We start from the raw sequence: 22,708 nt of genomic DNA, 5'->3' as shown, positions 1-22,708 counted from the left end.
AAACAATTACAATAGTGACATTGATCATAGATCATTATAACAAATATAATAATAATAAAAATTTTGAATTACCAAAATATGACACAGAGACATGAAGTGAACAAATTCTATTAGAAAAATGGTGCCAATAGACTTGCTTGACCCACAAAATTTCAATTTGTAAAAAGCACACTATCTGCAAAGCACAATAAAACAAGGTATGCCTATAATAGAAAAGCACTATTTGAAATTGAAATGAAACAATATAATTTGCAATAGCATCAAAATATAGTAAACTTGGGGACAAATCTGACAAAAGATTTGTAAGACCTGTACATTGAAAATGACAAATTCTGACTGAGAAAAATGAAACAAACCCTAAATAAATGACGGTCTCTACTTTCATCTTAAGAAACTAGGATAAGTAGAGCAAATTGTACCACATTCAATATTGTTAAGATGTTGTTTCCCTCCAAATTGATCAACAGATTTAATGCAATCCCATTTCCAAACAAATCCCAGAAGGCATTTTTTTTTTAACTTGACAAACTGATTCTTACAATTCCTATCAAAATGCAAAGGATCTAAAATATCCAAGCAACTCTTTAAAAAAGAAGAATGAAGTTGGGGAAATTATAGTCTGACTTCTTAACATACATATTTACAGTAATTGAGACACTATGCTTTTGGTATATAGCAAAAGACAAACAGATCAATGGAATAAAATGAAGAGAGCAGAAATATATATATTTTTTCAAATGACTTCTATAGTCCTATGATACACACATGATTTTCAACAAAGTTGCAAAGATGATCCAGTAAAAAAGGACATTCTTTTCAAAAGCAGTGCTGAACATTAGATGCTCATATACAAAAATAAGAATTTTATCCATATCTCATATCATACATAAATGTCAACTCAAAATGAAAAAGAGACCTAAATGTCAAATGTAAAACTAGAAAACTGATAGACAAAAACATAAAAGAAAAATTTTGTAAACTTGAGTTAGGCAAAGATTTCTTAGATATAACATTAAAATCACAAGTCATAAAGGAAAGAAATTTATACTCGGTTAAGCATCCGACTTCAGTTCAGGTCATGATCTCAAGGCTTTTGAGTTCAAGCCTCGCATCAGGCTCTCTGCTGGCAATTCAGAGCCAGGAAACTGCTTTGGATTTTGTGTCTCCCTCTCTCTCTCTCCCTCTCTCTCTCTGCCCCTCCCCCACTCAGGCTGCCCCCCCCTCAAAATAAATAAACAATAAAAAAAGAAAGAAATTTAAATTGGGCTTTATCAAAACTAAGAACTTCTCCTCTTCCAAAGACACTGTTACAATAATGAAAAGACATCTCACAGATTGGGAGAAAATATTTGCAATACATATAATCAGATAAATCACTGGGTAGGTAGATGAAAAAGAGCATATGCTAAATAATTTCCATCTTATCAAATTCCAGAAAATTTAAACTAATCTCTACTGACAGAAAGCAAACCAGTGGTTGCCTGGGAATGGGAGATACAGGGTACGAAGGAGTACAAGGGAACTTTTGGGGGTGATGGATATTTTTAGCATTGTAATTGTGGAGATGGTTTCACAGGCATATACAAACATCAAAACTCACCAAACTGTATACTTCAAACATTTGTACATAAGTTATATTCCAATAAAGTTATTTTTAAAAAGCAAAAAATGTAACCAAGAGCTGTGTTTGAGAATTACAGAATGTATTAAAATGTATCAGAAGAAAATAACAGATAAAGGGTTGGTATCTAAAATCTATAAATAAAATAAAATAAAATAAAATAAAATAAAATAAAATAAAATAAAATAAAATCTATAAAGAACATACCAAACTCAACACCCAAAACGTAAATAATCCAGTGAAGAAATGAGCAGAAGACATGAATAGACACTTTTCCAAAGAAGACATCCAGATGGTTAACAGACACATGAAAAGATGTTCAACACCACTCATCGTCAGGGAAATAAAAAACAAAAGCACACTGAGATACCACCTCACACCTGTCAGAGTGGCTAAAATTAACAACTCAGAAAACAAGATATTTGCAAGGATGTGGAGAAAAGTGAACCCTCTTGCACTGTTGGTGGGAATCCAACTGCTGAGGCCACTCTGGAAAACAGTGTGGAGATTCCTCAAAAACTTAAAAATAGAATTATCCTGCAACCCAGCAATAACACTACCAGGAATTAATACAAAGGATACAGGAGTGCTTATTTGCAGGGTCACATATACCCAATGTTTATAGCAGCACTATCGACAATAGCCTAATTATGGAAAGAGCCCAAATGTCCATCAACTGATGAATGGATAAAGAAGATGTGGTTTATATATACACAATGGAATACTCCTCGGCAATGAAAAAGAATGAAATCTTGCCATTTGCAACAATGTGGATGGAACTGGAGGGTATTATGCTAGGTGAAATAAGTCAGTCAGAGAAGATATCATATGTTTTCACTCATACGTAGAATTTGAGAAACTTAACAGAAGACCATGGGGAAAGCCAAGGGAAAAATAAGTTACAAACAGAGAGGGAGGCAAACTATAAGAGATTCTTAAATACAAAGAACAAACTGAGGATTGACTGGGGAGAGGACTGGAGGTAGGAGGGGAGGGGAGGTGGGGGGCTGGGCAGGGAAAATGGATGATAGGCATTGAGGAAGGCAATTGTTGGCATGAGCACTGGGTGTTGTATGTGAGTGATGAATCACAGGAATCTACTCCTGAAGCCCAAACTACACTGTATACACTGTATATTAGCTAACTTGGCAATAAATTATCAAAAAAATAAAAATAAAAAAGCAAAAAATACACCTAGAGCTGTGTTTGAGAATTAAAGAATGTATTAAAATGTACCAGAAGAAAATATAAGTAAATGTTTTATACTCTTAAAACAGAGGCCATTCTAAGCACGAAAACAAACTTGAAACTATAAAGAAAGCAATTAATAAAATTAAATCTTAAATTTTACTATGTAAAAATATAAACCTTATATGTTAAAAAAGAATGTAAGCAGTTAATAAAAATTATAAAATGTCTATGCTAATAATTTAGAAATGTAAATTTTTAAAAAAGATGTCATTTTTCACCTATGTCAAAAATTTCCAAAATCTAGCTGCTACCCTTAGTATGAACCCTGATGTTGGGCACATAACCTGATAAAATTATTCTGGAAGGAAGGCTGGCATTTAAATAAAGTTTTCAAATGTGCATGCTCTTTAACTCAGTCATTTGTCTTCAAGCAGTTTCTCTGAAAAGAAAGAGAAGTCCAAAAAAAAAAGAAAAGAAAAAAGAACTATATATATGGTACCTCCAAAAAAGGGAATATTATGTAATCATTAAAATATAAATTTATTTACAAGACTGGGACGCCTGGGTGGCTCAGTCAGTTTGGCATCCGACTTTGGTTCACGGTTCATGGTTCGAGCCCCACTTTGGGCTCTGTGCTGACAGCTCAGAGCCTGGAGCCTGCTTCCAATTCTGTGTCTCCCTCTCTGCCCCTCCCCCACTCGTGCTCTGTCTCACTCTCTCTCTCTCAAAAGTAAACATTAATAAATAAATAAATAAATAAATAAATAAATAAATAAATAAATAAATTTATTGACAAGATAGCCATATATTCGACTAGCAAAAAGACTGTTACAATGGCATGCTATTTGTTATAACATTAAAGTAAAATTTTTGTGTAAAATTACTAGTATTATGGCATACCTTGAATGTCACCTAATTTAACATCTATTTCCTCCCTTCCCTCCATCCATCTATATTAGTTTTCAGTCTCCTTTACAGCTAGAAGAGGCTATGTGATGCTATTACGGCTATTGAAACTTAAATAGAAATTTCCTAAGAACATTACAGAAACATACCTTTCTAATAAAAGTTACAGTTGTTGCTATAGCTATCTCTTTTCCCCTACCTCCTGCCTTGTAGTCAGTTATGATGACTGAATCTGAAATAGCTTATTGCCCTGGAACAAGCCAACACACTAGAAACGGCACAATGCAAAGAAAGAAAAAAGCTGGGTCTCTGATAACATTCATAAAACCACTACACCAGCTTCCACTGCCCATTCCTGGACCTCAATTTTTATATGAGAAAATGTATGTATATGTGTATGTATGTGTATCTTTAGTGCTTAAATAACATTTAGCCAAAAGCACCCAGATAGTTATTTATATATACACATACAAATACACAGCCATTAAGTATATTAAAGCTTTTTATAATTACAATATTCTCTAAAGGTATGGATTTGGGGTACTACTAGATACCTCCATTCAAGTACTGTTGATAAGGTAACTGATAGGGCCCTTTAGTTAGTCAGTTTGACATTATACTTCAAAAGTTTTAAAAATATTCTTATCCTTTGATTCTATAATTCCACATTTAGATATTCGCCAAAGAAATAATAATAAATTTGGAGAAGTACTGCTACAATTTATTTATAATATTAATAAACTGAAAACAACATACATATCAAAAATACAATGCTGGCCAAATGATTTTATAGTATGAATTTATGATAGAATACTATGGCATCCTTATAATCATGTAATAAAAATATGTAATTTTGTAGAAAAATACTTCACAGCAGTATGCAAAGTGAAATCCTTTGAGGGTAATTAAATACTTAGGAAAGATATTTTTATAAAGATTAGGGAAATATAATGAAAAATAAGTAGACAATGATGGATAATAGAATTACCAATAACTTCTGTTTTCTTCTTTTTAGTTGTCCATTTCTAAGTTTCACATTTTTTTGTAATCAGAAAAATTAAAGTTATTTTAAATATACCTATATTTGTTCAAAACAAAGAAGTGAAATAAACAAATAGGAAGACATGTAGACTAAAGCTAGTTTTATTTCTTCTCTGAAGCTCATTAATTTTGTTTATTCAGTTAAAAAAACAAATTCGCAATTATAACTTTATCTGACATCAACATATAAAAGTCTTATATACCAAGGGTGAAAAGCACTCTCAAGAAGTAAAAAGTGAAAAAGTACCAAGAGTACTTATTTTAAATAATTACAGGATTTCATCATGTCCAATATGAACACACATCCAAGAACTCCAAAACAGAACATGCTACATCAAATACATTGGATCTTGGGCGAAATTTTTAAGTTTGCCATTGAATCCCATTTCTAAAGTGACTAAGAAGCAAATATATGCTGATAAGCCTAAGATAATCTGTGACAAAAAAACAATTGAGCCCCAAATCAGAAGGAAAATGGATGAGCTTATCTAAGCTTTCCTTAGTTCTTCTTGTCTAATTCATATCTTACAGAGATTGCCTCTCTGGTTAAAAGCATCCACTTTTATTTAATCTCTGTGAGTTTTTAGCCATCTAGAGAAAATATCACTTACTCAGAAGCCAGGGTCTTAAACATTTTTCAAATTAAGTATGCAACACGTAATTTCCAACTATATTCCCAGGGCAGTATAGGAGACTCAAGGAACTAATACATTCGTATTAGGTGTTGTAAGCATAGTGACTCTTTCTGTCTTTTTCTATAACCCAAATATATTATAGGAAAATTGACTAAAGAAAGAGAAATGAAGGGAAAGGAGAAAGAAACCGAATAGTTCACAACTATTTGCTAACATGGTGTCATATATATATATAAATATACAAATATGTATATAAATATATATATGTAAACACACACCCAAACTCAATTCAAACTGAAGAACAGATTAATTGTAATAAAAAGTATTTAATTTTGGAGATTTTTCACTGATTAAATATAAATAAAGCTTTTTAAACACTTCAAATTAATGAAAAATAAATTGTAAGCGCTTTAAGTAGTTAATAACGCAAAAGTTGACTTACCATAAATTTCTAAACCTTGTGGAAAATACTCTTTGTATTCTAAATCCTATCCACTAATGCAAAGGTGAGGATGCATATTGTAGTCAACAGTGCCAATCTTTAATGAGGGATTTTAAAACGTTGATTTAATTCCCAGAATTTTTTTTTAATTCCACCCCATTACCAGGAAAGCTAATAGATGCTACATCTTAGAAACTCTGGTTACTAAAGATATTTTACCCAATCAACACCTCTCTCTTTTCTAAGCTATTCAGAAAGAAATATTGACACCTGGAGAAAGTCACACCTTCACAAATTACCCCAAATTCACTGTGATATTCAAGCTTTATATATGAAGCCCTTTCTAAAGGATCAGAGCCAGAGAATGAACAGTCGCCCCCTCCAGCTGCTAGAAAAACCAAAACCACAAAGAGCATCTACTTATGGGATTACTTTTGGGGCATAAGAATATAGTTTTAAAACGTACATAGCCAAAAACCTACAATAAAGATGAATAATAAATATTTACATTCCAAGCCAAAAAATTCCACAGTCTAAAAAGAAATATTTGATGTTTTCATTTCTGAATACTGAAAGCAAAATAATGATTATAATAATTTTAATCAAACTTAAAAGGTACACCTTATTACCTTGTTGATATAAGCTATTTGCCTTTGAACAGGCAAACGAGAGAAAAAGCCTTGAGGCATTTTTATATTCTGACTTAACAATTATCTGATAATTACCCCATCATTACCTGTTCATGAAGGATTCCATTCTGAATTCTTAACATTTCTGGTGGTACAGGCATGTTACTTCAAAAGTCCTACCTGGAAAGAGACTGAGAAGACTGACTGGAGATTTGTTGGTATCAATAGTTAGTTTGTGGCTTGCAGTTTTTGAAGGCTGTCCTGGGAGACAGATTAGTTTCAGGGGAAGTCTAAATTTACATTGGATAACCCGAGGAATGCCTGAAATAAAAAGAGAGAAATGTAGATTCATACATTTGACAGATAATTTGACCAAAAAAATTTGTATTACTAACAGTTTGAGTAGAAATATGTATCTTAGTTTAAAATTTTGTTGCCTGTCCACTTTGTTTAGCATAACTGAAAAAACTGCAGTTTTATCATAATACATATTTCCATATTATTGTCAAGAAGTTCAGGAAAAATAAAATCCTAAAAAAGAGCATAGGCATGAAGTCTGTTTTTAATAACCTATTTTAAAAATCATCACAGTTGAACACCATATGTATAGCTTTATATTCAATTACTTAACTGTTTTTAAACTAAGAACATCAAAGCTCTAGCCTCAATCCAAGACTATCAGCTGAAGTGAGCAAATATGTATGTGAAATTTGTATCAGGAAGAGTTATATGACGTTATCTAATACTTTCTCTACCACCAAAACTTTTTAATCTTTAGCTTTTTTAACTTATTGAACATTCAAATTAAAATCTACAATAAATTATAAGTATGAAAGTAGAATTTGCTCTACTGAAGTTCTACTGAAGTTCATGTCATTTTACACATTCATATTAAGAATATTACTTTCATATGAATTGAATTTTTCTCAATCCATTTAACTTCACATATCGCTGTTAAGTAACATTTTAAAAGTTTAAGTTTATTTAATTATTTTTAAAAAAGAGAGAGGGAGGGAGGGAGGGAAGGAGAGAGAGAATCCCAAGCAGGCTCCACACTGCCATCACAAAGTCCAACAAAGGGCTCGATCCCACAAACTGTGAGATCATGACCTGAGCATAGATCAAGAGTCAGACGCTTAACTGACTGAGCCACTCAGACGCCCCCATTTTTAAAGTATTACATGGTCAATCAACTGAATTTTTTCAGTACATTTACAGGCATAATGAAATAGCTAACTGAATAAATAAGAATGAAGACGTTTATATCAGAATTAAAAGTTTTTAAGATCATTCAATATTTTTACAGAGAATAAAACTGAAAACAAAGCAAGTTAGGCTATCTACTTATAAATCTAGAAAAGCAATTCAACAACTTTAATTTTTTCTCCTTTTATTCTAGGATTCTACCTTTGATTGGATAAGATAAAAGGGAATATACAGAAACCTCTATCTTAGATATTGCTGTAAAGAAGTGAAAAACTTAAAATGTTCTACTCTACTTGATGTATCAACACACTTATTCCTTTATTTCTTCATTGTGGTGTCAGTGAGCAGCTTAAAAGTACAAAAAGCAGAAGGAGATAAAATTTGGGGACATGATCCCAAAGCAGGAATCCTAGAATTAGCAATATATTCTGTTAATGCCAATTGGAGCTGTGGGGCTTACCCAACATCCAAGCTGGGAGACACTTTCCAGCACTACTTATTTAATACGATAGTAACAGATCATCAACAATGGCAGGCATATTGATATATGAGGTCAATTAAATACTTTTTCAGAGCATATAAAGCATATTTGTGATTCTCTTCAACATAAGCAATTATCCATTAAATTTTACATAGCTCATTTTTTGCTCATAACCAACAAATGTTAAATTCACTTCTCCTGGTCCTAGATGCAAATTATAACTAGTGTCACTTCAGAAAAGTCCCAAGGCATTATTTCCTGACATTCTGTGAGGTTTTAGAGGCATGTGTATTTGTACTTTACAACGATGAAATGTTTTCACTCAAAATATTATGGTAACATGATCTAAGCTACTGCTCAAACCACAACTATCAATATCACCATAAAAAATATTGCAAAGCATTATTTTTTCCAACTTCATATATTCCATATATCTCCAAGTTATGGAAATATACCTACTAATGTTTCCTCTACAATATATAATTTACAGCCTCAATTAATAGACGCAGCCTGCAAAGAACAAGGAAACGAAAACTTGTTTCCATTTCCTTCATTTTTAATGAATACAGTAATGGAAAAAAGTCCTTCCTCTTTTGATAATTCTGCACATGCATGAAGAGAAGCTACTTTCTATATACTTTCAACCAAAGTCTGAGTTAACTGTTCAAACAAAATTTGGCTGTAAATGTTCTTCCAAAACTATCCTGCTAAAACTGTGGCTCTCCTTCACTTGGATCAGATACGTACTTGAATTTGCTTGAATTTGTAGCAAAAAATAAAATAAAATAAAATAAATCACGATCAACATCAATGGCCTTATGCTACTGAGTCTATATATTTAAAGATTATTACCCTAAATCTCCAAAAACCCAGAGCTAAAGAAACCGGGGGTATATATATGTTTTCAGAAATTGAAACAAATGGATTGCAAGCACTAATGAACCCAAGAAGGGAAATACATTATAACTCAATTCACAGTTCTGTTAGGTCAGTTAATGACAACATCACACACTAGGGCAATGGTCTGCAGTTGCTAAGATTTGTAGAAACCCTCCAGAATTTCTTTTCTCTCCAGGAATTGTAAACCTGTTTCATAGGACATTTGGAAAACATTATTTTGAAAAATGATGACACTCATACTTAATAAAATGATTATGGCTATTTTTTAAATGCTGGCAGCCTGAAAAGTTTTACCACTGGGGAGAAAAAAGAGTATGAAATCCTTTAGAAACCAATTTAAAGAAACCACATCTTTCAAGAGAAAAATTACAATGCCAGTATTTTACATTACTTCCCATCAAATTAAAACCCTAGACTTTTAAAATAGAACCTCCAGTATTTAGACACGGGGTTTATAAGAGGCACATTTCAATTCAGATTTACATTTTCTTGAGAAACCTGAAATGTAAATTTGGATACCAATTTACTCTTCAGGCTGTGAGTGCACCTAAGAACCTGAAGCCAGAAACACATAGAGGTATGTGTGAATGCATGCATCTATGTACCTATAATAAGGAAGGAAAGAATTACCTGTATTTAAAGACTTTTCAAATTTGCTAGTAGAATGGCTTTCAGCTTAGTTGAAAGAGTCTAACTGGTCCTAAATTTGCCTACCATCACTGATACTTTCTCTATGTAATTGGCAAAACAGTCTCTGAATTGGGCTTATTCAACTCTCTGAGTGTTATGCTGAGAGAAAAGAAAAATTTGGTCATTTATAATACTCAAATATTGGCCTACTCTTTCATCAGACTGACTTTGTTCTGCAGTTTTTTACCAAATATAATCACCTCTCCTTCAGACACTTCCCTTTCTAGCCTAAGAGAGGAAATGGATAGCTGCAACTACTCTGGTGCAATTAATCACAAAATTATTTAACACTTGGAGAGAAAATTCACATCAAAACCACTCTTGACAGAACAATTTCTCCAGAAGAGAATTCTAATTACACCTGGCACACCAGAAGCCCGGTATCACTGTCAAGAGGGAAGCCAAAATGTGCTTTGGAAAAAAATAAAAAATAAAAAGGAAAAACAGCATATATATCAGAGTAGAATAACTATATATATCACACATCTATATAATGCCTTCAGAACTCTTTCCAGGGCCTGCTAGAGTCATTTCATATTGAAAACAACGAACTCCAAAGCAGTAGCAATGTCTGGAAGCCAGAACTTCCTTGATCCCTTCCTGTTATGTCTGGCTACGTACTGTGCCCCATCTGCAGTCATGTTTTACACTGCCCATGTCATGTAACTTTAATGCAGACATAATGGAGACTAACTCTTATGGGACAACATAAAACCTCGTTTGCTTCTCTTTTTCCACATGTAAAGGCAGGACTGCTTATCTGCAAAGAGCATGAACAGATCAGGCCAATAAAATGGACCAGTCTTTGAAATTTGAAGCCTTGTGTGTAAGTTAAGATCTAAGTGGCAACATATTATTCAATCTTACCAACCAGGTGAAGCTGGATATTTCAATCTCCTAAAGCTTCATTATAATTTACAAATATTTCATAAGAAATTATTAGCTTTGTATTGAAATACTAAAATTTCCATGTATTATAATTTTTTTCTCATATTTTGGGCTGAATTTACAGTAAGAGGGAGTAAATTCCTTTCAAAAATAACCGCTACTAATATTTTTTAAATTTAAAATAAATCATTTAAATCATAATATGGTATTTTACAAAAGTTAGTATAAAATCTCACCAGCTAGATACAATCTTGCCAAGTAAAATGTAAATATTCATTATGAATGATGAGTTATTTTAATAACCCAAATTCTAATTTAACAAGCATATTTCATGTTATTAAGCTAAACATTTATTTCTAGTAAAGTATTTCTCATATAAATATATTTTCACCTCCCAGATACAATGCAACTCAGGTTGTTGGCATCCCCAAAACTGTATGAGTAAATAACTGCCATTATATTTTAAGTATTTTATTTATTTATTACTAATTAATATTGTTATCTAATATTTATCTTAAAATATCTAATAAACTGAGATAAAGCACTAAGATAATCAAAGTAGAATATACTTTGAGAGTACCTGTCATCTACCATGATATTGCACAATTCAAAGATGAGTACTTGAACTCTGCTCTCAAAGAACCCAAAGTCTTAGGCAAACCCAAGGAACAAACTTAATGAAATTCCTATTATGATAGGTATTACAGCAGACTCATAAATAAAGGATTTGGGGAAAACAAAATAGGTAACAATCAACATTGACCCAGGCAAGTTTAAGGGGTCATACCTTGATGACATTGCCCCACAAATTCTAAACAAGGTAAGAAATAGGCCCATGGTGGGGTGCCTGGGTGGCTCAGTTGGTTAAGCATCTGACTTCGGCTCAGGTCAAGATCTCACGGTTCGTGAGTTCAAGCTTGGCATCCAGCTCTGTATTAACAGCTCAGAGCCTGGAGCCTGCTTCAGATTCTGTGTCTCCCTCTCTCTCTGCCCTCCGCCCACTCATGTTTTGTCTCTCTCTCTCTCTCTCAAGAATAAACATTAAAGAAATTTTTAATGAAGGAAAGAAGGAAAGAAGGAAGGAAGGAAGGAAGGGAGGAAGGAAGGAAGGAAGGAAGGAAGGAAGGAAGGAAGGAAGGAAGGAAGGAAAGGGCCCACAGGGGTACTTGGTGGCTCAGTCAGTTAAGTGTCCCACTCTTGATTTCACCTCAAGTCATGATGTCAGGATTCTGAGACTGAGCCCCATGTCAGGCTCTGCACTGAGCATGGAGTCTGCTTAAGATTTTCTCTCTCCCTCTATCCCTACCCTCGTTCACATACTCTCTCTCTGAAAGAAAGAAAAGAGAAGAGAAGAGAAGAGAAGAGAAGAGAAGAGAAGAGAAGAGAAGAAAACAGCAAAGCAAAGAACAGAAAAGAGAAACAAAAAGAAAAGAAGAGAAATGAAGAGTAAGGAAGGAAGGGGCCCACAGAATAAGTATGGTGTTCTGATGTTCTGATCAGAAAGACCAGTGGATCTATTTGGGCATAGAGAAAACTGAACATTTAGAAAACAAACAATAAACATAGAGAAAACAATTTGTGTGTCTCAAAAGATGTGTGCATCAGTACAGGAAGTATATTAATGTCAGTTTGTTCCAGTATTAATGATGTTAACGTTGATCACTTGGTTATGGTAGTGTTACCAAATCACTACTGTAAAGATACTTTTTTCTCTTTGTAATTAAAAAGTAATCTATGGGGTGATGTTTTGAGACTGAATATTCTATTATTGCAATGAATTTAGTGTCCATGGACGAAGCTTGCTTGAACTAATCATTACAAAGATTTTGCAAAATAATGATTCTCTAATTCTATCACTCATTCTATGTTAATTAGCTGACACTCTTTGCTAAAGAAGAGTTTTCACTCTACATATGCCTTTATTATACCACTGTACTCACAGATTCTATTTCTGCCTTCAATATATTATAATACATTACCATTATTATGGTTTTGATGTTCAAAGTGTCCTATATCTACCCAGTGGGAATTCCTTCACTGGCTTCTGAATCATTTTCTCGTAATTTATTTTATTTACTTATTTATTTTTTTGAGAGAAACCGAGCAAGCAAGGGAGGGTCAGAGAGAGGAGACAGAGAATCCCAAGCAGACTCTACACTGTCAGCACGTAGCCTGATGTGGGGCTCAAACTCACTAACTGTGACATCATGACCTGAGCTGGAACTAAGAGTCAGACTCTTAACCCACTGAGCCACCCAGGTACCCCTGAATCATTTTAATGTAATATTATCATTTCTTGACCATGTCTTTACTTTCTGACCCAACAGTATAGGACAGGCTCTCTGATTTTCCCTTCTCCAGACCTAGAAACAGCCTTTTCCTAAGAACCTTGATCCCTTTTACTAGAGTTGGTACTCAGATCTTAAGACCTGTGTAATAGATATGCTCATTGTTAATGAGCTGAAACCTAACTAGGTCTCTGGTCCATCTCCATTGTCTCTACTTAACTCCACTGCAATAACCTCCAGCTGATCTTCCGACAGGCTATTTGGCTTTCCTTCAACCAGCGCTTCACACACTGTAGTCATAATGATCTTTCCAGCATACAAATCTGTTCCTGTCATACCCAGACCAAAAGCATGTGTGTGCGTATTCACATCCATGCGCTTCATGACATACTTAAAACCATTGAGTGGCTGACCTTTAGTCACAGAATAAACACCAAAGTCACTAGTATGATCAAGAAGCACACATGGCCTATCCTTTCCCTATGCCCTAGTTAATTTTTTTTTTAATTTTTTTTTCAACGTTTATTTATTTTTGGGGGGACAGAGAGAGACAGAGCATGAACGGGGGAGGGGCAGAGAGAGAGGGAGACACAGAATCGGAAACAGGCTCCAGGCTCTGAGCCATCAGCCCAGAGCCTGACGCGGGGCTCGAACTCAAGGACCGCGAGATCGTGACCTGGCTGAAGTCGGAAGCTTAACCGACTGCGCCACCCAGGCGCCCCTGCCCTAGTTAATTTTGACCACTTTACACCAGCTCTCAATCAATAAAAAAAAAAAAAAAAAAAAGATAGAAAATGAAAACAATTAGAATTCAGTGATGAACACCTTTTTTCCTTATTCTTTATTTTAAGTAAAATAACAGAGCATATAAGTACACCACCAATAACTTACAGAAATAAGTGGTCAGGGGCGCCTGGGTGGCGCAGTCGGTTAAGCGTCCGACTTCAGCCAGGTCACGATCTCACAGGTCCGTGAGTTCGAGCCCCGCGTCAGGCTCTGGGCTGATGGCTCAGAGCCTGGAGCCTGTTTCCGATTCTGTGTCTCCCTCTCTCTCTGCCCCTCCCCCGTTCATGCTCTGTCTCTCTCTGTCCCAAAAATAAATAAACGTTGAAAAAAAAAATTAAAAAAAAAAAAAAAAGAAATAAGTGGTCAATGACACATCAGATTTTTTTGTCCCGAAAAAGTCACAGAGCTTCATTCTTTCTCATGACTCGGAAACAACTAGTAATGAATGACAAATCTCTATGAGAGGAAACATTTATGATCCTCTCCATAGCCAGATGACGGCATTGAATCATCCTAAAGAGTATTCTATTGTCAGAATAAGAGTCTATAAAAAGAGTTCATTCCTGGTACAATACCAATTCAATTTACCAACCAAACTTTAATTCTGAAATTCATTTTGTTCTAAATTATCTTTTCACTTACCATCAGGATTTATATCTATCCATCAGAGGCAATGCAAAAAGGTGTAAGGAAGAAAGAATGCAACAAATTATTTGTGTATTTAATAAACATCTGCTTAAAAATAGAAATTAAAATGTTGAAGATTCTCTCAGATGATTTAATGGCCCCCCAATAAAAGTCAGTCAATTCACAACTGAAGAGTAAAACGTGAATAAGTGAAATCTAACATATATTTATACATCCAGTTTCAGGAGTCCACGAGAGTGTATCACTCCAGTGTAAATATGCCCCCCACCCAAAAAAAAGGAGGTAAGTTATATGATATAGACCAAGAGAAAACCAGACTGCTTTGTAAATGACATCAAGAGGATTAAATGAATTGGGAAAATTTTTGAGTACAAGGCCAAATACGTAATATTTCCAGTTACTCTTGCTTATATTATTTCAGTCAGTAGACACTACTATGGACTAATGTCTTTTTGTTTTAGGCTTATCTTGGTATTCTCTCACTTTTATAGACTTTTTTAAAATTTTAATTTCTAATTAACTTTCAACTAATTAATGCTATGCTTTTCGGTTTAGCAATAATTTATAATCTCTTACATTCCATCTATACAAAAGCATAATAGTTAAAAATAGCATGTAAACCATAAGTTCACAGGCTAATTTTACAACTTTATCATGTATTTTTAAAGAATTTTGAAAACTTGCTATGTAACCCATTTCTCTATTTTAAATTTATTTTCAACCAGTGTCACTAATTTTCCTTGGAAATTAAATACTTAGTTTAATTAAGCTACTGATGGTCTCTACAACTGCGTATTTCAAGTGTAACACGGATAAAAATATATACAAATGCCTATCACCATTGACACACTCAATTAATGATAAATGATCTAGAGATTTTAGCCAAATATTTATTTTTATTTCATAAATCAAAATTAAGATAACATTAAAATTTTCAGTGTTCTTTTCAGAAATATCCAACTAAAAAGTCTATCACTCTTTGATCCTTTACGGAAGTTTTGCATTTCTTTCTGAAGTCAGCTTTCTCAAAGCCATTTAAACATAAAATATTTACATAACCCCAAATTTTGAAAATATAGGTAAAAAAGAAAGAGGACAATTCTGCCTTAAAATGAACTTTTTTAACTTAAAGCAAAATAACTGACAAAACAGAAAAAAGACTTTGAAAACATGTACTAACGTTATAAAATCATCTCAGAGTATAGAGTTGTCAAGGCATAAGCCAGAAAATTTACTTACACAAAATTAAAACTACAATTATTAAAAAGCATTGCTAAAGAAGCAAAGTGGGCATCAATAGAGGAGAAAAAGATAATTAAGTCATCTCTAAAACTTCAGAACTAAAAAACTGTATAGAAATTGTTTTAAAAAATGCAACATTTCTTAAGTACCCTATTATCAGTTCCAATTGTTTAAAAAAAAAATGCAACATTTCTAAAGTACCGTATTATCAGTTATTCTATATAAAAACATTGTTTAAAAAGCAATGACAAAAAAAAAAGCAATGACTAATTATTTGTATTCTACCAATAAACATATTGTCAAAATGTTTCACTATATAGGGAAAAATACAAACTATAAAATTTGACCCAATGAAGTTAAAATTTACAGTAACTGAATCTCAACTGGACTAAAGGTAACTTTTTTTAATTTAAAAAGAATTCCTTGAAAATATGCAGATCAAATTTTAGTTAATCTGTTCTTAAATATATTAATATATAAGATACTAAAGAGTTTTATTTAGTCATTAAAACAGTGTCAGTCTATGAATACTGATTTATCAATCCATAATAGTCTTTTTCACCAATTCAGACTAGGCTTTTCTCCTTAGTTTAATAAGTGAGGTCTAATATCATTCTTTTAGTGTGAATAAAAATATATCATATTTGCTATTAATTCAGAAGACAGCATCAAACACTATATGTGTAAATCAGCTAAACAGACGTCTCTCTAATAATTCATGACACAGAGGTAATCTGGACAATTTTATTTAACACTAGGAAAGAATATTTTTCCATTTAGTAATATACTACAATGTGTTTTCTAATCTTAAACACTTAAACATTTAAGGGTGCCTAGGTGGCCCAGTCAGTTAAATGTCCAGCTCTCGGTTTTAGCTTAGGTCATGATCTCATGGTTTCCTGAGTTTGAGGTCCACATCGGGCTCAGCATTGGCACTGTGGAGACTGCTTAGGATTCTCTCTCTCTCTCCTTCTGTCTGCCTCACCCTCATTTGTGCTGTCTTTGTCTCTCTCAAAATAAATAAATAAACTTAAAAGAAAAAAAACACTTAAACATTTAACTCATAACTCCAATTTAAAAGGAGTGATTAGGCTTAAAAATCTAAACAACTGTATATTTACCTGATGGTCTGGAATAAGAAACAACAGCATTTCCTTCCAATTCAGACGGTGTATAACTCCCTTTCAGATAAACAGAAAAGGCTACTGTTCTGCTCATCTCTGGCGCTGTAAGAAATTTAAAAGCAATAGAAGTTACAAAATTTTGGACAATTATTATTAACAACAGTTAAAATCATGCTTACATTGCATGCCAGCTATTCTCCTAAACACTTCACATGGATTAAGTCATTTAATCCTCACAACAACCCAGTAATATGTGTACTATTACTGTCCCCAACTTTTGTGCATGAGGAACCTGGCTATAGAGAGATTAAAAACCTTGTCCAAGGTCATATAGCTAATATACACTGGTAACTGAGTCCAAAACAACGAAGTTTTGCTTCTCTTTATTCAGATGAATAGGCAGCATGATCAGAGAAAAAGGTATACAAAAAGGTAAGAGAATTTGGGAATGGGGAATAGTATACTTTATCATGGCTAGAATACAAACTACAGGGAGAAATGGAAGGGGGGACTCCGTATGGATGTAACTATAACTGTAGCGACTTTGCAGATTGTGCATAGCCTTCTATATTCATGTATTTGACCTCCAACCTGTGTTAGACAGACTTAAGACATTTTTAATTGAAAAACTAAATTGTTCAGAATATGTTTTAGAAAGACAAATTGGAAGTATTCTGAAAAAAATTAGAAAATAAAGTTAGAATCCAATGATTGGATATCACCTATAAGATTATATCAACCATTCATCCATTCATTCAGCGATTTGGTTAATATTTATTAAGTGATTTCATGAATACAATATAGGATCAGCAGCAGTAAATGAAGAAAGAAAAAGATTAGAAAGATAAATCATAAATCTTTTTAATAGGACTAATGACAACTTGGATATAAATCGTAGGGCCTGAGAGATACTGTGCAAAGAAATCTTACTAAGAGTTGCCATTTATGACCAGTCTACTATTTTAGGCATTATTACAGATATCTTACATAGACTCATTTTGTAACTAAACCTCAAAAATGCCCTGCAAGACAGATATCAATATCCCCTTTCTGCAGATTAAAAGAAACTGAGGCTCAGAGTAATTACTCAAGTAGTTTGCCAAAGGTTACACATCGGGTACGTGTAAGAGCCATGATTCAAATTCAGGCCAGACTCCGAAGCCAATGTCCTTTCTTCAAACATTACTGATTCAATAAACAGCTGACTAGACAAACACCAATAAAGAAAGCCTTCCAAATTACAGCATTTAAGTACAATTACAGGCCCATCTAGTTGAGGAAAGCACTTGAAAATCTGTAATTACTTCAGCTCAACAACCATTCATTGAATGTTGGTATTTTTTAAAAAGTATCATTCACGCTTGATGTTTGGAGGGAAAACAGAAGCAAAACAACACAATCACTGAAATCTTTTTAGAAAGATACCAGTCTCACTATTCAGACAAAAAATATAGCCATCAAATAAACATACTAACAAAAAAATTTTAATTAATAGAAAACATCACACCACGATCTATTTTAAGCCAAAACAGAACACTTACCCATAAATTCAAAGGTGAACTGATCACAAGTCAATACTAAAGGTGGTTGCACATAAACTGATAATTTGGCTTTTTGCAAAGCCAGTCGATTCTGCAATGTGACCTAAGGAAATAGAAATTGTTATTAATAAAAAATTAAATTTTATCCAGATTGATAGGATAGCACAAATATGTAAAAAATCACTAGCAAATAATTAGGAAACATCTGAAAAAAATGAGCAGTCTTTTAAAACACAATGTAAGTAGTAGTTACTGGTAAGTAGAGAAGTGGTGGATTCCACCCACTAGAAACTGGACAAAGAAGTTGAACAGACTTTTCTCCAAAGAAATAGAAATAGCCAAACAAGTACATGAAAAACTGCTCAATATTGTTAATCACAACGAAATACAAATTAAGTCTACAATGAGATACTACTACACATCTACTAAAATGCTATAATCAAAATAAGACAAAAATAAGTGTTAGCAAGAATATGAGGAAACTAGAAGCTTCGTATATGGCTGATGGGAATGTAAAATGGTATAGCCACACAAGAAAATAATTTAACAACAGTTTCTTAAAAAATTAAGCATAAATTTACCATACAACCTCACAATTCCATGCCAAGAGAAATGAAAACATATGCCATATATATACTTGTACATAAGTTTCACAGCAGCACTCTTCACAACAGCCAAAATAGAAACAACCCAAATATCCATCAACTGATGAATGAATAAACAAAATATGGTACCTCACAATGAAACGGCATTCAGTAATCAAAAGAAATAAGGTACTGGCACATACTACAATATGGGTATACCTTTAAAACGTTATGCTAAGGGGTAGAGGCTAGTCCCAAAGAACCACATATTGTAGGATCCCATTTATATGAAATGTCCAGGATAGGCAAATCAATAGAGACAGAAAATAGATTAGAAGTCGCTGAGGGATGGAAGTAGAGGAGGGCTGGAAGATGGGACAGGGAAAAGGAACAGGAAGTGACAGCTAATGGGTATGAGGTTACTTTCAGGAGGGAGGAGATGTTCTAAAATTAAATTGTGGTGTTGTTCCACAACTCTGCAAATACAGTAAAAATCACTGAATTTAAATGAGTATATGGTATGCTATGTGAATTATATCTCAATAAAGCTATTAAAAATGTCCTAGCAAAATCAAAGGAAAAATCTGCCTTGTGGTTGGTAAATAATTACATCATGAAATATTTGGTGTTCATTCTTCTTTTCATATATAGATGTGGCAACTGATTTATCTAGTATCAGTAAACCACCTTTTACATAAATTAATTATAAATTAATTATTCTCTAATGATTTCCTTGCTAAGTGGATATTTACTAGTCTAGATACATATCAAAGCACCACACTTTATTCCATGGCTTAACACAAAAATACATGATGTAACTAGTCCTAGAAAATATCAAAGAATGGCAATATTGACTGCTGCACATCTCAGCTGGCTGCAATTCTAAACTGGTGCTCTTATATGGTGATGCTAAGAAAACCCTCCCACTGAAATTAGAACCAAAAGCTAAGAACTCTAGGGTAACAGTGTGACTGGGAAACAGGACGGGCATGGGTACAGAAGGCCAGGGCTTCTCTCACTGCCCCGGAGGAGAAGCATCAGCAGAAAACATCAGGCCCACGGATTTTTACTGGGCCACAGCACTAAGGGGCATCTTCTTGAGGCTATCAAAGAAAAAGCTTAAAGATCTGACTCCCACTGGGCATATTCTCTCTTTGGATTTTGTCTCCTTAAAGTCCCTGTCTTTGAACAGTCTCATTTAGATGAATTCATCCACATAGTTTACAAAGCAGACTTATCATAGTCAACTGCCCAGGTAGGGCTCGTATACCAACTGAGTCAAGATCTCGGGGAGGGGGTGGGGGGGCGGGGGAGGTAGACCTGGGTATTGGTATTTTGTTTTTGGCTACCCAGATGATAACCATGTACTACCAGAATTAAGAATCATACTTCTATAGAACTTTTGCTGTGGAGGAGTTTTCAGTCTAGTTATTGAACTCTAATATATGAGACAGATACATTTCATGATTAATTCATATAAAGCAAGGGTATATTTATTTTTAAGAAAAGTAGTTTTCAGGGGCACCTGGGTAGCTCAGTCGGTTGGGCGTCTGACTTCAGCTCAGGTCATGATCTCACAATTTGTGAGTTCAAGCTCCACATCAGGCTCTGTGTTGAGAGCTCAGAGCCTGGAGCCTGCTTTGGATTCTGTGTCTCCCTCTTTCTCTGCCCCTTTACTGCTAATGCTCTGTCTCTCTCTCTCAAAAATAAATAAAAATTAAAAGAAAAAAAATAGTTTTCAAATTTCTCTTAAGTAAAAGGCATGTATCACTTATTCCTTAATATATATTTTGCATATATATACATATATAATGTATACATACACACACATACTATAGAGAAAGAAACAATATACAGGAATATCTAACTGGGCCATAAATATTATATACATACAATTAGATTCAATAACCATCTTGTATTCACTTTAAATGATGTGGGTATTCTGTACAACTTAAAAAATAAGTTAAACACAAAAATGTTGACTTGCAAAGTGAAATTTTTAAAGGATAACTCTTGATGCAAATAAATACAATTTGCCATTTGTTCAATAGCAAATGAACCATGAATCCTCAATTTTTACTTTACAAGCTCTGGGAATGAATGAAGGGAATCTGCATACCACAAAGCAAAGCTTCCTTCATGATGTCTGAGCATTATAAACAACATAACATAGTAAAATCTTGATGGTAATTATGGGAAGAAGAAACTACACAAGCACCACAGACAACATTCCTCCAAATAGCTAAGTCTACTACATAAGTAGGACACAACTATTTTACTATTAATAATAATACCATGCAAGTCTATACATATATTTTAAAATAAAATTAATAATAATATTAATGATAACCAGTAGCAGCTCTCTATATTCATGGAACCATGCTAATACATTATTTATGTGCATTATCTCATTTAATTTTTACAACATTCTGAAATAGAGAAAACTTTGTCTCAGAGAGACTAAATAATTTGCCCAAGGCCACTCTGATTAAGAATTCATCTTTTGTCTGCCAGAATCCAGAGCACATGCTCTTACTCAACTGTGGTTAAGCCTCAAAATAACTGCAAATAACAAAGTAATCCCATTTTACAGTTTAAAAACAGAGGTTCAGGGGCGCCTGGTTGGCTCAGTCGGTTAAGCGTCCAATTTCAGCTCAGGTCATGATCTCGCGGTTTGTGAGTTAGAGCCCAGCGTCGGGCTCTGTGGTAACAGCTCAGAGCCTGGAACCTGCTTCTGATTCTGTGTCTCCCCCTCTCTCTGCCCCTCCCACGCTCATGCTCTGTCTCGCTCTGTTTCTCAATAATAAATAAATGTTAAAAACAAATTTTTGAAACAGAGGTTCTGAGGGGCACCTGGGTGGCTCAGTCGATTGGGCACCCCACGCTTGATTTCAGCTCAGGTCATGATCCCAGGGTCATGGGATTGAGCTCCACATTAGGCTCTGAGCTAAGCATGGAGTCTGCTTAAGATTCTCTCTCTCTCATTTCTGCTGCTTCTCTCCCCTACACTCTCTCTCTCTAAAATAAACTTTTAGAAAATTAAAGTAATAAAATTAAAAAATGAGGTTCAGAAATAACATGCCCAAGATCAACAAGCCAATATGTGCAAGAGAGTTGAAAACCATCACCAGGAATGTATCATAAGAGCTTAGTTTTAAAAGTGAAAATAAAAAATCCATAAAGTAGTAATAAGCCACTTGTAAGAAAACAGACATTCTGACTCTACCTGGCATAACAATGTGGACTTAGACAATGATCACACAATTTTACATTGTTAGCAAGATCATGATATCTCTAATGCACAGATTTATTAAATCCCAACAATGGGCTAGGCACTTTCAAATGTGAATCAAGGAGATGTGTAACAAAAAAAAAAAAAAAAAAAAAAAAAAAAAACCTAGAGGAACAAAGAAGACCTGTGTTTGAGCCAAAAAAAAAGAGTTAAAGGCTTGGCTAGATCATAAACCTCATATTTTAAGAGAAAAATAATTACAGAATATTAAGGAGAAAATATGAAACATTAATACAAGAATTTTCCATGTTGTTTTCTGATTCTAACAAAATGAAATATCATCCTTAGGAAATACAATACCAAATATTTATCCTAGATATATAAATATGACTCCAAAGGCCAGGTATGAGCAACCACTCTGCCTTAGTTGCCTGGAATAGACGGTCACGCATCATGCACACATACTCAAGGTAGCCACATCTTCATTCACTTGGAACGGATGGAAAAATTTTCTCAATTAACAGGATTTATTATGATGGAAACTTGCATGGTTATATATCTTGGCTGCTGTTGTTATAAAAGGCTATAAGGAGAGATTTATAGCAAAATTTGTATAGAAACTGTCAGGCAGAA

General features: G+C 33.8%; 1 protein-coding gene across 9 annotated transcripts in view; it reads right to left on the bottom strand.

Moving 5' to 3' along the window:
• Positions 1-22,708, bottom strand: part of BBS9 (Bardet-Biedl syndrome 9) — a 458,993-nt gene that overhangs the window by 243,723 nt on the left and 192,562 nt on the right. For all 9 annotated transcript variants that reach the window (XM_047848254.1, XM_047848291.1, XM_047848301.1 and 6 more), the window contains 3 exons: positions 18,260-18,362; positions 16,716-16,820; positions 6,646-6,786 (listed from right to left, as the gene is read on the bottom strand). In XM_047848254.1, the coding sequence (XP_047704210.1) occupies positions 6,646-6,786; positions 16,716-16,820; positions 18,260-18,362 (349 nt within the window). The remainder of the gene's footprint in view (positions 1-6,645; positions 6,787-16,715; positions 16,821-18,259; positions 18,363-22,708) is intronic.

This window comes from Prionailurus viverrinus, chromosome A2 (assembly GCF_022837055.1).
Source record: "Prionailurus viverrinus isolate Anna chromosome A2, UM_Priviv_1.0, whole genome shotgun sequence".
NCBI classification, from domain to species: Eukaryota; Metazoa; Chordata; class Mammalia; order Carnivora; family Felidae; genus Prionailurus; species Prionailurus viverrinus.
Note: the sequence above shows the minus strand (reverse complement) of the source record. Positions and strands in the feature narration are given on the sequence as shown.